The sequence below is a fragment of the Phaethon lepturus genome, unplaced genomic scaffold (assembly GCF_000687285.1).
Source record: "Phaethon lepturus isolate BGI_N335 unplaced genomic scaffold, ASM68728v1 scaffold547, whole genome shotgun sequence".
NCBI classification, from domain to species: Eukaryota; Metazoa; Chordata; class Aves; order Phaethontiformes; family Phaethontidae; genus Phaethon; species Phaethon lepturus.
In genome coordinates this window covers 58,200-73,553 of record NW_010550904.1, presented here as the reverse complement: position 1 = coordinate 73,553, position 15,354 = coordinate 58,200, and the positions used below count along the sequence as shown (strand labels likewise).

Genomic DNA, 15,354 nt, shown 5'->3' with positions numbered 1-15,354 from the left:
ATGCAGGGAAGAGGGAGAGGCAGCTTAGCAGAGGTGCCACCCGCAGTTCCCCAAGCTCCCTGGAGTGATGTGGAGTAGTCACAAGTACCCTGAAGCAGGTAGGTGCTGGATGGGGGTACCCCAAACCTCTCTGCTTGAAAATTTCACTTGTGGCGTTTTGAAATGCACAGCAAGGTCAGAAGCCTTAAACCAGCTGACAATGTGTCATTAGTTGAGAAACCCAATAAGGGTGGGGTAAGGGCAGGTCTTGCAAGCTTGGAGGGGGATTTCTGAGCACAGGGAGAACCCTGTGCTTACAATTCAGATGTGCAGCTGGAAGCTGACTGGCAGCATTGAAAGAGCTTGAACTGAAGTGGCTCCTTTTATCTTCCATCTTCAATTTTTTTATAACTGTCTCGAAAGTTTCTGTTAAAAGTCACTAGTAAAAATCAAAATCATTTTTTTATTAAAAATTACTTATTTTCTCTGCAGATAGGAGAAAAACCTGCCTTGCATTGCTTCCTACCAGAGCACTGCATGCTGCAGGCTTGGATTCCTTGCTGTAAAATAAGCAATGCATTGAACAAGAACCTGAGTGACAGGGCTTGCTGTATTTTGTTATTTTTTGTTTTCAGCCTCTTATAGGCTGCCTCTTTACATAGCCAGCATGTGGAAGCCCTTGGTTGATAATTAACTTATTTTCTAAACTTGTGTTACGATTTAGCTTGCATCATGTATCCGGGCAAGGATCAGAGTGTTGAGAAGACAGTTCTGTTTCAGAGGCAGGAGGTCAAGTGCTGCTTCCAGCAGGTGTTTTTAAAAATCCTAGCCTGTTAAGCAGGATGATGCTTTATGGTTAGTCAAGCATAGATGTTAATAGCGAGATGCTGCTGGGATGGCATCACGTGCAGGGGCTTGGGGAAGACAGGCTGGGCTCACGGCAATAAGCAGAGATAACTAAGCTCTCCCTGCACACAGATTCTTATCGTGCTCCCCCCCTCAAAGCTGTGCTGCGCAGGCAGGGAAGCAATCCAAACAAATGAAAGTCGCAAGAAGTTTATCTGTGCTCCAGAGGGGTCTGAGATAAACAGGAGCTTCAGGGCTAATAGTCTTTGCTGGGTGCAAACCCCCTACAAGCTCATCTTAATCCTCATCTTCCTTGGTGCCACCTGCCACCAGTAATTAGCTCTCCTCTAATTCCTCCAAAAGCGGCTCAGTGCATGTCCTGGATGAGGGGTTTTGCTTTCAAGAAGAGACCAAGCCTCAGCCCAAGCCCTGTGTCCTGGAGGGGCTGCTCCCAAGGCCACCCCATTTTCCCTTGGGATGGTCAGTTGATAGAGAGGGTTTGCAATCAGACTGTGATTTGGAATGTGCGTTCTCCAAAAACCCACAACACCTAAGAAAGCCTGTGTTTCCTTTTTGCTAGTTGGTGGGGACATAGCTGTTTGTTGATCACATCCATTGGGATCTGACAACATCCATCTTGCCATTTTATTCCTAAAAAATGGATCTCCTGTGCAGGTCCCTTGACCTTATTTTGTTCTATGGCAAAACCAGCTGTCAGAAGGATTTGGATTATTTTCTTCCCTTTCTCAGAAATCTCTTCTGCTGTGTTGTCCCATACGATGATGTCATTAATGTACTGCAGGTGTTCGGAGCCTCACCCTGTTCCAGTGCAGTCTGGATCAGTTCATGGCAAATGGTAGGGCTGTGTTTCCACCCCTGGGGCAGTCGGTTCTAGGTGTACTGAACGGCCCTCTAAGTGAAAGCAAACTGTGGCCTGCACTCTGCTGCCAGAGGGATTGAGAAAAACACATTAGCGATATCAGCTGTGTCATACCACTTGGCTGCCTTTGACTCCAGTTCATATTGAAGTTCTAGCATGTCCAGCATGGCCGCACTCAGTGGTGGCGTGACTTCATTCAGGCCACGATAGCCTCCACTCTCCATTAGGCTTTCGCACTGGCCATATGGGGCTGTTAAAGGGTGAGCGAGTCTTGCTGATTGCTCCTTGGGTCTCCAGTTGACAAATCAGCTCATGGATGGGGATCAGGGAGTCTCTGTTGGTGCGATATTGCCACCAGTGCACTGTTGTGGTAGCAATTGGCATCTGTTATTCTTTGACCCTCAGCAACCCCACAACAGAAGGGTCCTCCAAGAGACCAGGCAAGGTGGACAGCTGCTTAATTTCCTCCATCTCCAAGGCAGCTATACCAAAAGCCCACCAGTACCCTTTTGGGTTCTTGAAATACCCTCCCCTGAGGCACTCTATGCCTAGGATGCACGGAGCCTCTGGGCCAGTCACAATGGGGTGCTTCTGCCACTCATTCCCAGTTAGGCTCACTTCGGCCTCCATTACAGTCAGCTGTTGGGATCCCCCTGATACTCCAGAAATACTGATGGGTTCTGTCCACTTACAGCTTGATGGCATTGGGGTACACTGCACTGGTGTCCACTAGAGCCTTGTACTCCGGTGGGCCCGATGGCCCACCAAATCCACAGTCCAATAAACTTGCTTGTCCCCTTCCTCCACTTGGCTGGAGGCAGGGCCCCTCTAGTCCTGGTCACAGTATCTGTTACTCACTTCTTGTGGATCAGGGCAACTGATACGGGCATGGGTTGGTTCTCGTTCCGCTGCAGTGCCTGTCGTCGGGCTTGGAGTAGCCATGGTGCCTGTCGTTTTGTCATCAGATCCAGAGACCTTCTCTTCCCCTTGAGGGTACTGAATAGTGTTGAACAGGGCTCAGTAGGCATGGGCCAGGCCCCAGCACCTCGCAGTGATTTGCGTGTCTCTGGAGTTGCCAGGATGACAGCATACTTCCAAATATCTTACTAGTTTTTCAGAATTCTGCACTTGTTCAGGGGTAAAGTTCCAAAACACTGGGGGTGCCCACTGTCCTAATTACTTGCCCATACTCATACACACAGCCTGGCACTCATAACTATCCAGCCTCAGGGCAGCTCTCTGGGGGGTATTCTTAAATAATTGTTTAACTTTAAGACCTGAAACACATTCAGGAGACATAGCAATAGGAACATGCTGGTTTGAACATCCCAAGGATATTCAAAATTCTCAAGAGCTATTGTAACTAGCCTAGAGGAGAAGAGGAAGGTGAAGGAGTCGGGGAGAGTGTCCCCCTCCCTTGTCTCCCCTACTGGGGGCTCTCTGAGGAGAAAAGGTGAAGAGTGTAATTATTAATAGTTTCTGAGAGATGGTTTCTGAAGTACGGAGATGACAGCAGTGCTGTGTACAAATAGCAGATTAGTCTCACGACCAGAAATTTTATCATATCATAAGCCAGTGTTACACAGTACAGCAAAATGATAGCATTAATCCAGCCCCTAGAGATGATAAACAGCACAACAGCAAACATGTACAGCAAGTAAGGTGTTGCATAACACAACTCTGAGAACAAGCACAACAACTCTGAGCAAATAAATCAACATTGTGAGCAGTGACTATTAAACTAATATAATGAATGCTTATAACAAATTTGTTTTAACACGCTCTGGTCAGATCTGTCATCTCAACCCTTCAAGCCCCATTTTGGGCACCAAAAAGGTCTATCTAAACACCACACAGCTTTTCATTTACTCCCCTGCAGTGGGATGCGGAGAGAATTAGGGAAAAAAAAGGTAAAACTTGTGGGTTGAGATAAAGACAATTTAAGAGGACAGAAAAGGAAGGGAAAATAATAATAACATAAAAGAATATGGAAAACAAGTGATGCACAGTGCAGTTGCTCACCACTTGCTGACCGATGCCCAGCCAGTCCCTGAGCAGCAGCTACCACCCCCCAGCCAACTTCCCCCCCACCCCGGTTTTATTGTTCAGCATCATGTCATATCGTGTGGAATATCCCTTTGGCCAATTTGGGTCAGCTGTCCTGGCTCTGTCCCTTCCTAGCTTCTTGTGCACCCCCAGCCATCTCCCTGGCAGAGCAGTATGACCTACTGAAAAGTCCTTGACTTAGTGTAAGTGCTGCTCAGCACCAACTAAAACAGCAGCGTGTTATTAACATTATTCTCATCCTAAATCCAAAACACAGCACTATATAAGCTACTAAGAAGAAAATTAACTCTATCCCAGCTAAAACCAGGAGAGGCAATAATTCAAAATAGCCCCAGCACTGTTGCTTTTCCATACAGCTGCTTTCAAGGTTGGAGTTAATATTCCCAAGATGCTGTGACTGCCCTGAGCACTGGCTGTGCTGGACACATCTGGGAGCTAATGAACTTTTGTTGTTCCTGTGTTGGGTTTGCTTGGCAAGGTTTTGGTAGCATGGGGGTGGCAGGGGTGGCTTCTGTGAGAAGCTACTAGAAGCTTCCTCTGTGTCCAATAGAGCCAGCACCAGGTGGCTCCAAGACAGACCCACCACTGGCCAAGGCCAAGCCAATCGGTGATGGTGGTAGTGCCTCTGGGGTAACATGTTTAAGAAGGGGGGAAAAAAACCTGGCACACAGCAATTGCAGCTGGAGAGAGGAGTGAGAAGATGTGAAACAACTCTGCAGACACCAAGGTCAGTGAAGAACGGGCAGGAGGTGTCTCAGGCACCAGAGCAGAGATTCCCCTGCAGCCCGTGGTGAAGACCATGGTGAGGCAGGCTGTCCCCCTGCAGCCCATGGAGCTCCACGCTGGAGCAGATCTCCACCTGCAGCCCATGGAGGACCCCACGCCGGAGCAGGTGGATGCCCGAAGGAGGCTGTGACCCCATGGGAAGCCCTCTCTGGAGCAGGCTCCTGGCAGGACATGTGGCCCCACGGAGAGAGGAGCCCAGGCTGGAGCAGGTTTGCTGGCAAGACTTGTGACCCCGCGGGGGACCCACGATGGAGCAGTCTGTTCCTGAAGATCGGCACCCTGTGGAAGGGACCCAGGCTGGAGCAGTTTGTGAAGAACTGCAGCCTCTGGGAAGGACTCATGTTGGAGAAGTTTGTGGAGAACTGTCTCGCATGGGAGGTACCCCACGATGGACCAGGGGAAGTGAGAAGTCCTCCCCCTGACGAGGAAGGAGTGGCAGAGACAACTGACCACAGCCTCCATTCCCCATCCTCCTGTGCTGCTTGGGGGGAGGAGGTAGAGAAATCAGCAGTGAACTTGAGCCTGGGAAGAAGGGAGGGATGGGAAGAAGGTGTTTTAAGCTGTGGTTTTAATTCTCATTGGCTCTACTCTGATTTGATTGGCAATAAATTAAACTAATTTTCCCAACTCGAGTCTGTTTTGCCTTTGTGAAAGTAATTGCTGAGTGATGTCCCTGTCCTTACGTCGACCCACAACCTCTTCTGTATTTTCTCTCCCTTGTCCAGCTGAGGAGGGGAGTGATAGAGCGGCTTTGGTGGGCACCTGGCATCCAACTAGGGTCAACCCACCACAGTTCCACAGAGCTGATGCTGCCACCTCAGGAGGTCAACAGCAGCCTGGAGGCACCTTGCATCAGGCTGACAAGCATTCATAGGATGGCAGCTGCTGGAGCAGACGATTAAGTGTCTGTGCAAATGTGCTATTTTCTATCTCCTCTGTGAGCAAGGAGGGGTCCTGACCCTGGGCTCCAGACAAACTGGGCTTGCTGTTCATCTCTGCTGCCCTGTACCTGCTGGTGGATCTCAGGCTGCCTGAAGACAGTCACAAAATGTATTTTATTAATGCAGTTAACCCTGGAGATATTAAAGGAGGGTAATTGCATGATCAATTTAGGTGGTATCTAAAGGCTGTGACATGAGATGCTTGGCTGTAGCACAGTGGTCCTTGCCTTTATGCACAGGGCTGAACAGTGGGTTATGAGTGGGACTGCAGGGGGATTTGTCCATAACATCTTGAGCGTAGGACTCTGAGGATGCAGTTGTTTGAGGTGGGCTTAGATTTGGTTTGAATTTCCTGTTTTTTGCAGTGGACTTCAGTCCTTTATCTGTGTGATGCTGCCTTAAATGATTAACCAGCATGGGGGAAACATGGGAATTCTTGCTTTTGAGTTTAGCTTCTGTTCTGGACTCTGCCAGTTACTTAAAATTTGCACCAGTCCAAGAGAATACCCTAGAACTGCTTTTCTATTCTGCAGGGGAAGTAGGAGTTAGAGATCACTTAATAGAGTCCATGGACTTTTGTTTGGACTTTATTATGACTGACCCTCTGAAAAGCTTGGGGACTCGGTGCTTACATCCGCATGTTGGTTATAGAAGTGTATTGTTCCTTAAGTGCCAATAGATGCTTTATGACAGCCAGGCCAGGTACCACAAAGAAATCAAAAGAAATCAGAGTGGAATTTAATTGTAAAGGTTTTAAATTCTGAAAACTTAGTATCTGCATTGAAAGATGGGCAAAGGCTGGGTTGGCAGCTGCTGCTGTCGCAGCATGTGAGCATGGGGTTGTCCCCTTCTCCCTGGGCCAGCAGCACAGCCATGGGGCCAGGGATTCACCTCCGGGCTGCAGATCGTTGCTCACTGCAAGACGACGGTGTCCCCGAGTTGCTTTGCAATAGCTCTGTGCAGCTCACAAACTGCCACTCCTGCTGCAGGAGGCATGCCTTCTCGCTGCGTGGAGAGAGGCTGAGATGCTGTCTGACTCCTTCCTCTTGTCTGCCCTTCTCCCTTCCAGCAAATGAAAGAACAAGCAAAGAGCTGTTCATCAGAAATCAAGCAGATTGATTTGGACGTTAACCGCACCTTCCGAAACCACATCATGTTTCGGGATCGCTATGGAGTGAAGTGAGTACAGGAGGCTTTGCGTGGCTGTATGGGCATCGGTGCCAGTGGGTGTCCGTGGGATGAGCTGGATGGGGCGGCCACCAGCCCCCTGGCTTAGAGCAGCTCACGGGACAGCAAAGCCATCTCGGCCTGCTCCACAAACCATCAGCACTTGGTATGACCCACAGATGTTGGGCTGCTGATTATCTCTTCAGACAGGTCCACACTGGACCACATTCAGCCCCAGTTCTTGACCCAAGCATCAGCCTGTTGCAGTATCTTGTCCCCCAGGATGCCAAAGTTGCAGTTGCGGAGGGCTTGATTTGGGATGGCTGGGATGATGGGGTGGGTCTGTCGGGAGATGGGTGGGATGGGGCATATGTGACCTCCACAATAGATGGGGTTGGAGAGGTTTGACAAAGTGGCTTTGTCACTTGGATGAGTCACACCTGGCTGCCCTATACAGACATACAGTCTGTGAGGAAGCCTGCACTGTGTATCTATATGGTGATGACTCCTTTAGCAAGGAGAGAAGGGAGAAAGGAACCTACTAATAAAATGGTGGCAGTGCTTTCCCCTAGGATGTGTAACACTTGATGTGTGGGTGGTTGCAAGTCTATTAAAAACCCACTACCACTCCAAACACGAAGAGCGGGTGTGTTGAACACAGCACGTGTGTGTATGTGCATGTCTCTCTAGGAGACCTGCTGATGGAGCAGGCTGGTTCAGTCCTGCTCCATGGGGCCGCTGGTGACTCACCCCTGAAAGAAGAGGTCCCACCCCACGTGGCCATCAAGGTGCTTTCTGGTTCTGTGAGCCCTGCTCCTTGCCAAAGGCATAAGTACCAGTTGGCTGGGTGTTTTCAGAGCCTTTGCTCTCTGGGCGTACGCGTTGGTGTGCACATGAAGCTGGAGACCTTGCACGCTCAGGTGCTTTAATATGCTTCTTTCTCCCCAGGCAACAGGCACTCTTCCATGTCCTGTCAGCATACTCGGTTTATAACACTGTAAGTAGTAAGTTAGTCCAGTTAACGTGAATAGTGTTGTGCTTTTTATATATATATATAGAGAGAGAGAGAGAAATATTTATATTTGTATTTATCTAAAGATTTTCTAAAAGTTTTACATATATTTATATATGTATGTACATACACATATATACACACATGTTTGTGTGTATATATATAAACACACTCCCATGTTTAGCCGTTGGTAATTCCAATTTTAGGTCCTAATACTGGTTTGTACAGATGGCTGTAAGACTCGCAGGCAGCACAAGACTCTTTGCAGGGTTGTTTCATTCCGTTGTTTATTTTGTCACCTGGTAAATGACATCTGGCAGATGCGGTTTGGGCGAGTGTCAGCAAAGAGCTAGGGATTGCCCTTTGGCTTTCAAGCAAGACTAGCCTCCTGGCTGAAGGTCTGTCATGTTTCTGACTTCTTGTCATACACTGAATGGCATCCTTGTTGAAAACACTGATTCATTACAGCGAACCAGTCATTTTTAGTTGAGGGGCATGGGCAGGATAAGCCAAATTAGCAGCTGGAACCTACAGCCTCCATCTCTAGGACAGGACAATGACCCCTGAAGGCACAGAAGATGCTCAGGGGTCTAGTCAAGGAAACAAAGACCCTTCCCTCATATTGGATAAATGCTTACCAGCTTTATTTATTCTTTAATTACTTCAGTACTCACATGGCTGAAGGAATCCAAAACCATATTGGAGCCACATGCTGTTTATTATCCCATCCCCTATTCCTTGAAGTAGCTGCAGGCACCTCTTATGTTGCGGTTTCTGTCTCTCGCCCTAAGGCTTGAGCAGGGCTGATAGGAGGAGCAGCATTTTGGAGCACATTGCCTGCAAGTACCTCACCTCCTGCTAGAGGACCTACTCGAGCAGGTCCAGAGGAGGACCACAAAAAAGGACAGGGGACCAGAACACTGCTGGCATGAAGAAAGACTTGAGAGTTGGGGATGTTCAGCCCGGAGAAGAGAAGGCTCCAGGCAGACCTTATTGTGGCCTTTCAATATATAAAGGGAGCTTATAAGAAAGACAGAAAGACTTTTTACCAGGGCCAATAGTGACACGACAAGGGACAGCGATTTTAAACTGAAAGAGGGTAGGTTTAGATTGGACATAAGGAAGACTTTTTTTACAGTGAGGGTGTTGAGACACTGGAACAGGTTTCTCAGAGAAAGTGTGGATGACCCATCATTGGAAGTGTTCAAGGTCAGGTTGGATGGGGGCTTTGAGCAACCTGATCTAGTGTCTCTGCCTATGGCAGGGGGGTTGAACGAGATGATCTTCAAAGGTCTCTTCCAATCCAAACCACTCTGTGAGTCAGTGACATGGTAGATGCTGTAGACCTATGGGAGCTGTGAATTTGGGCATTATCAATAAAGACCTTAAAATGGGACAGACCTTGAAAGAGGAGAGGGAAGCACAGGCAGCCTGACCTCTTCTGCAGCTTTAGCATCATGGTGGGGTCTCATGGCATGGCAGCATGCGTACCCCTCTTGGCTCTTGCAGGAAGTGAGCTACTGCCAAGGGATGAGCCAGATCGCAGCCATCCTCCTGATGTACTTAAACGAAGAGGATGCATTTTGGGCACTGGCACAACTGCTGACCAACCAGCGGCATGCCATGCATGGTAAGGCTGGGGCGGGGTGCAGATGAGGGCTCTTGCAGCGGGAGGGAAGTCTGTTTAGGTTGGTTGGTACAGCCTCATTTCTCCTCACATACTTGTTTAAAGGAGGTAAGGCTTAATTATGTGCCAACTCAACCCAACTGCAGCACTGAACTTCACTCTTGAAGGCAGACAAGTTCATCAGAAAAAAATGTAGTTTATCAGCACTGAACTTTGGGGCTCAGTAATTAACACTTTCACAGAGGTGCTGTCTTCCCTCTGGAATGCCTTGCCCTTAGCAATCAATTAACTCAAGGTTATCAGTTTTTAAGAAGTCTCACAGAAGTACATCCAAGAGCATCATGAAAATGCTCCATTTTTAGCATGCCATGAGCTACATGCCCTTGTGTTTTTATGAAGATCTAATTCCACCAAATGTGTTGTATTATTTTACTTCAAACACATTAAAGATCCTTTCATCTTACTTGTGGTTAGCAGAGCACAGAGGGTTATTTTATGAGCAGAGGGCTAAGCCTTACAGCTTGATAACTCCAGACACTCTTCACATGTGTCCTGCTAGATTACAGGGCACCATACGAGCTTGTGGTGTTCAAACATCTTCAGCTTTTCTCTGAACCTTGGTAAGCAGTGAGCTGTGTTCAGAGAGGTCATGGCCAAGTCAAGTCTCAGGCAGGCAGGCAACTGGGAGGCGAGCGGGTCTGCTCTGCAGGGCTGGGGTGAGAAGGACCAGCTGGGGTTGGTGGTGAGGGTGCTGTCGCCCATGTAGACGGGGTGAAGGGCAGGCTCTGGGAGGGATGCCAAGGGAGGTAGCTGGGCATGCTGTGGTCCAGCCAACTTCAACAGGCAACACGGGATGAGTGTGTAGAAAATCAGGCTGCCCCCATGACTGCTACAGAGCTTTTCTGATTATTTATTATTTCTCTCATCTTTTCTCATTAAGGTTTTTTCATTCCTGGGTTCCCGAAGTTGCAGAGATTTCAAGCTCACCACGAGCAGATATTAAGCAAACTGTTTCCCAAACTGAAGAAACACATGGTATCTCTTTGCTATCAGTCTGCCCATACTAATATCATGTTTTAATGCTAAAGCAATTAGTGCAATGTTCTGCTAAATAGATGCACAACTGAACAGATTTCTAACTGTGTAGGACTGCTTCAGCCACCAAGAGGCAAGCTTTTATTAAATGGGGTGCCTGAATCTTGCTGAGGCGAATGGCTATCATTTGCTTGCTAGTCATCATTAGTGTAGGGACTGCTAAAATCTGAAGCCTTCCTCAGGAAAGCCAGGCAGGAAGGCTCATGGAGCCTGCAGCAAAAGGAGCTGTTGCATACAGCAGCAAGACTGGGCTGTGTTCTTACACCAGCTGCAAAGCCCAAAGGGTGATGGTGGACTGTCTGGAGTCTTAACTCAATAATTATTAGCACCAAGTGCTTGCATTTAATGGCTTTGCTGTTTGAAGACAGGAGGTATGTAAGATTTGCTGTGTGTTTTGTGCTTGGGCATGTCCAGTTGTTTTTCTCTCTAGCAGGTGGTACAAGCCCATTTGGTGGCTGGAGGTGCATCTGCAGGACATATCAACTGCAGCCTAACATCTAGGCAACTATTTTGCAACACCTGCTCCCTTTTTTTTTTTTCCCCCTCCGCTTTGTATTTGCTGTAGACAGTTGATATTCAGTGGCCAGACTCCTGAAGGTTTCTTATGCTCCCAAGGGGCTCTGTGGCCAAGCTCTAGGAAAAGCTGTTTATATTGCCATCATCTGCAACAACTCTTGCCTCATTCTGTGAATAAGCCAGCCCTGGCCATATAAGTGAAACAGAGCCAGGACAGGATTTCGCTTAATTATAGCCACTGGGGTGGGGAAACCTGGGTGGAGAGCTTGGCAGTGATTCTCTGAAAGCTGCTCGTGCCTCCTGGCTCCTGAAGGCTCCGCAGGCTTGCATGTGCCCGGCACCAGCCAAAAGCAGAGACCAGAGCTGGCCGTTAATCCCATGGGCTTCTTTCTCTTCCCATCCCTGCTGCTTTGCTGGCTTTGCAGCAATGGTCATGTCAACTTTTTGCACATGCAGGGCGCTGCACATCCCAGCACTGGTTGTGCCACGCTATCGGCACTACCAGAAAAAGCAAAGCTGTGTGTGAGCGCTGCACCGGCCAGAAAGAGATGGAAAAGTGGTAGACTGGGGTGATGTTGGTGAGGTTTTTAAAGAGTTGTCATTAGCCTGTCAGGCCGTCCTGCTCCTGCAGCAGCCATGCCATGCAAATGAGGTAGTGGTAGCAAAGCTGTCTTGACTGTGCAGGTCTGGATTTACCTGTGGGATATTTGGGGTTAATCATTTTTGTGGTGCTCACATGGGAATTGCTATAGAAACAAAAATGGTAATCTGCAAGGAGTGCATGGGTTGGGTTCCTAGAAGGTTTTTGTAAATCCCTGGAGTAGCTACTAGACCAGAAAAGCTTCTCCTAGAAATCACTTTCCAAAGTTGTGGCTGAAGTCTGGCCATGTCGAGGATCAGGTTCAATGCATATCTTGTGCAAAGGGCCAAAGCAGGGCTTCAACACTGATATTTAAAGCAGGGGCTTTGTTGGGAGACAAACCACAGCCAGATCCAGCACTCAGACCCCAGCATTAATCAACCAACCAACCTCACCAAAAGCCCTATGAGTTGCTTGAACCTCCAGCAGCCAGCCTGGTGAAACACCTGTCTCTGCTGTCTCCTCCTAGGACAAGGAGCAGATGACTACGGGGATTTACACGACCAAGTGGTTCCTGCAGTGTTTCATTGACCGGGTGAGGATGCTCTGAGGGTTGTTTGCTGCTCTGTTGCTTGCATGCATGGTTAATCCACCTGTTTTTTTGAAAAAGTATCATAATTTGAAGAGGTGTTAATATTTTGTAAGGTGGGATATTATGCACGCTCTCATAAGGCAAAAAAATTAATAAAGGAGAAGCTGAAAATAACTGCATATCACTGATGACAAGCCAGTTCCTGCTGCCTCATCACAAGCGGTCACTGGGAGATGGCTCAGCAGCAGCAGTATAAGCTTCAAAGTCAGGAGAGATCTTTCTCTTGTCCACTGGCACTGCTGCAAAAGCAATTAACCTCACTTTGGCTCTGGAAACAAAGTAGGGAGAAGAAGAGCTGGAGGCACAAACCTAAACAAACGGCACTGCAGCAGCTGCAGGCAAAGGAGCAGGCTGGGCACTGGAGACACATGAAAGTATGAGAAAATTACCCTGATTTGTCCAGAGCTAATGTGTCAGTCCAGAGCCAAGACTACTTTATTTTTAGGGGCAGCGTTGTGCTTGCACACTTGAACACAAGATCCAGACTTGCTAATGTTTAGGACATCTAAGTGTCCCCAGTTTCAATTTTCTGCTGCCCCATCTCCCACAAAATAGTGGATGACCTCTGCCCCTCGAGAGGGGGCTCATTGCTTTGCAATCTGTCACTAAAAGCTGTAGAAAATGCAAAATCCTTTTAACTGCAGTAATGTGGTAAAAGAGCTGCGATGGCCAGTCGTGACAAACTCTGGAGGGTAAGCGCAGCATCCTAAATTTGAACTTAAATTGTCACAGTAGGACTAGTATTATTTTCTGTGCTGGTGAGATGCTTTAAATCTTTGCTGAGAGGTGATGGACTGCTCCATTATTTTGAATATCAGTTCTCTCCTGTTTGTCAGATTGGGTCTGGGTGCAAATGAAAACCTCTTGCAGAGGTTTTTCTAGCAGGCAGAAATAAACCTGTGTGTAAGGAAGACCACTCCTCTGGGCACCAGAGGAGTGATTTCTTTAATGCTTAGTGAAGCACCATTGGGCCTTCAGACCTATCCCATAAATAGCCCTTCATCTGTTTGGGCAATTTAGGTGGATACAGGAGTGGTTTTGTGCACCTGCAAGGCTGAAAGATGATGCTGCTCCCTCCAGGGTAGGGGAATCCTTGTACTAGTATGACTGTGTGGAAAATTTCTCCTTTTTCTGCATTCACGGCTGGGTTTTAAGTACTTTCTCAACCACACAAGGTGTCTGCTAGCTTTAAGGCAACACCATACATGATAAAATAGGTGTTTGTATTATAGATGAATCCTGGACATCCAATGCCTTGCCCTGTTGTGTGTTTTGGTGTGAGGGGACGTAGTGATACCACCAGCCTCTGTGTTATCATCCTATCAATCCGTGCTAACGAGTGTGGTCCTAACAAGATGGTTTTTTGTTTGTGTGTTTGAAACAGACCCCCTTCACCCTCACCTTGCGGCTGTGGGATATCTACATCCTGGAAGGAGAGCGGGTGCTGACAGCCATGGCTTACACCATCCTCAAACTGCACAAAAGTAAGGTCCCAGTAGAGTGTGTCTCGTATGGCAGAGATGGCACCGTGCTGGGCCATCCTTGTGCTGCCAACCTGGAAAGCCTTTCTGGCCACTACCAGCCTGCTCAGTGCCCTGTGGTGGCCTCGAAAGGCACGGTCCCATGCTGATGCTTCGGGGAGGAAATGAGATGCCTCAAGGGTTGAAATCCTGCACTCAGCGCACAGAAAATGCCACCTGAAACACTGCCTCTTTATGCATGCTGCGCCCCACATCTTTTATCAACACGCTTTTAGGGGCAACACAGACAGCAGCCCACCTGCCTGCAAAGCTCTATGTGGCAGTTCAACTGAAAAGGCTGTAGAGGGAGAAATAAATCCATTAATACACTAAGATAACCAAAACCTAGTTTTCATACGTAGCATTAAGGCAGTGATGTTTCTACCTTCGCTCCTTTGGGTCTTTGAACCCCTCCACTCCCATAAGCTAGCAGCTTTGGTTTGTCACCCTGTTAGGTCTTTAATCTGGGACAGGAGCGGTGCTGATATTGCCTGCTGGGAACATTTGGGCCAGTGGGATTTATGGAGCTGCGTGTGTTGGCTTCTGCCAACAGCCACCCTGCTCTTCCTTCAGTTGAATGAAGAACAGGCTATCCAGAAATACATCTTCAAGTATCCTGTTTGTTTGCAAAGACTGGGAAGCTGGCAGGCAGAAGTTTCAGCAGGGCTGTGAAATCATCTCTCCTCCCTGAGGAATGTGTGGTGCAGATTGGCATCCCTGCCTGCATCCCGTTCCTGCCTGCATCCCATCCTTGCCTGCATCCCTGGCGTGGGTCAGCATCCCTGCCTGCATCCCTGCCTGCTGGCTGGTGCAGGTTGGCAGCCCTGGCTGGCAGTGGTGGCTGCTGGCAGTGGCTGTTCAGTCTGACATTCCAGGTCTATCTCATGGAGCTTTTCCTCCTCCTAGAGGTATTTGTGAGAACTTCCAGAAATGGCCCAGAACATGCCTAGGTCAGCATAGGTCCCAGCCCCACTGTTGTCCTGCCATTGCTGAGCTACTGCCCAGAGGTGGCGCAGATATGTAGAATGTATCGACAACCCTGAGCAACAGTGGGAAGGTGGGAAAGAGGCAAAAACGTTCAGGCTGTCCCACCCCGTAGAGGGAACAGCAGCAGAATCCCAGATAAAGCCAAAGCAATGCAACCCATGCTTGTGCTGCCCTGCAGTTTGGCCGTGCTGCTGCCATTACTCCTTTCTACTGTCCCCCAGAGCGCTTGCTGAAGATGACACTGGAAGATTTACGGGAATTTCTGCAGGAGAAAATTGCTGCTTCCCTGCAATACGAGGATGATGCCGTCATCGAGCAACTGCAGGTGTCGATGACCGAACTGCGCAAGATGAAATTTGACCTCCCCCCACCAGGTGAGTAAAGGGGAAGGTGGGCAGCTCAGCGGGAACAGCAGTACCCGTGTCCCCTGGGGACCAGAGCATCCCTCTGCCATGGCGGGGAGCCGGGGCAGCCTAGAAGGGCTGGTGCCTGCTAGGTGCAGCATTCTGCCTTCCCCGCAGTCAGGGCATGCCGGATGCAAGAATAAGCTGATGCACAGTTTGGGTTTTATTTTGTTTTCTCTGCTTCAAATGCAGCAAAGCCTGAGGAGTTCCCGCGGAAACCTCTGGGCCTGGAGCTCTCCCTCAACCCAGTAGCAATGAAGGGCAACATGGCGGCCAACGGCCAGAACGGCCGGGT

General features: G+C 48.6%; 1 protein-coding gene across 1 annotated transcript in view; it reads left to right on the top strand.

Moving 5' to 3' along the window:
- The window catches only part of LOC104623546 (USP6 N-terminal-like protein), a 38,646-nt gene that overhangs the window by 21,765 nt on the left and 1,527 nt on the right, over nucleotides 1-15,354 (top strand). The window contains exons 7-14 of the mRNA XM_010290672.1: nucleotides 6,569-6,678; nucleotides 7,615-7,663; nucleotides 9,188-9,308; nucleotides 10,246-10,340; nucleotides 12,026-12,091; nucleotides 13,533-13,632; nucleotides 14,877-15,029; nucleotides 15,252-15,348. Coding sequence (XP_010288974.1) covers nucleotides 6,569-6,678; nucleotides 7,615-7,663; nucleotides 9,188-9,308; nucleotides 10,246-10,340; nucleotides 12,026-12,091; nucleotides 13,533-13,632; nucleotides 14,877-15,029; nucleotides 15,252-15,348 — 791 coding nt within the window. The remainder of the gene's footprint in view (nucleotides 1-6,568; nucleotides 6,679-7,614; nucleotides 7,664-9,187; nucleotides 9,309-10,245; nucleotides 10,341-12,025; nucleotides 12,092-13,532; nucleotides 13,633-14,876; nucleotides 15,030-15,251; nucleotides 15,349-15,354) is intronic.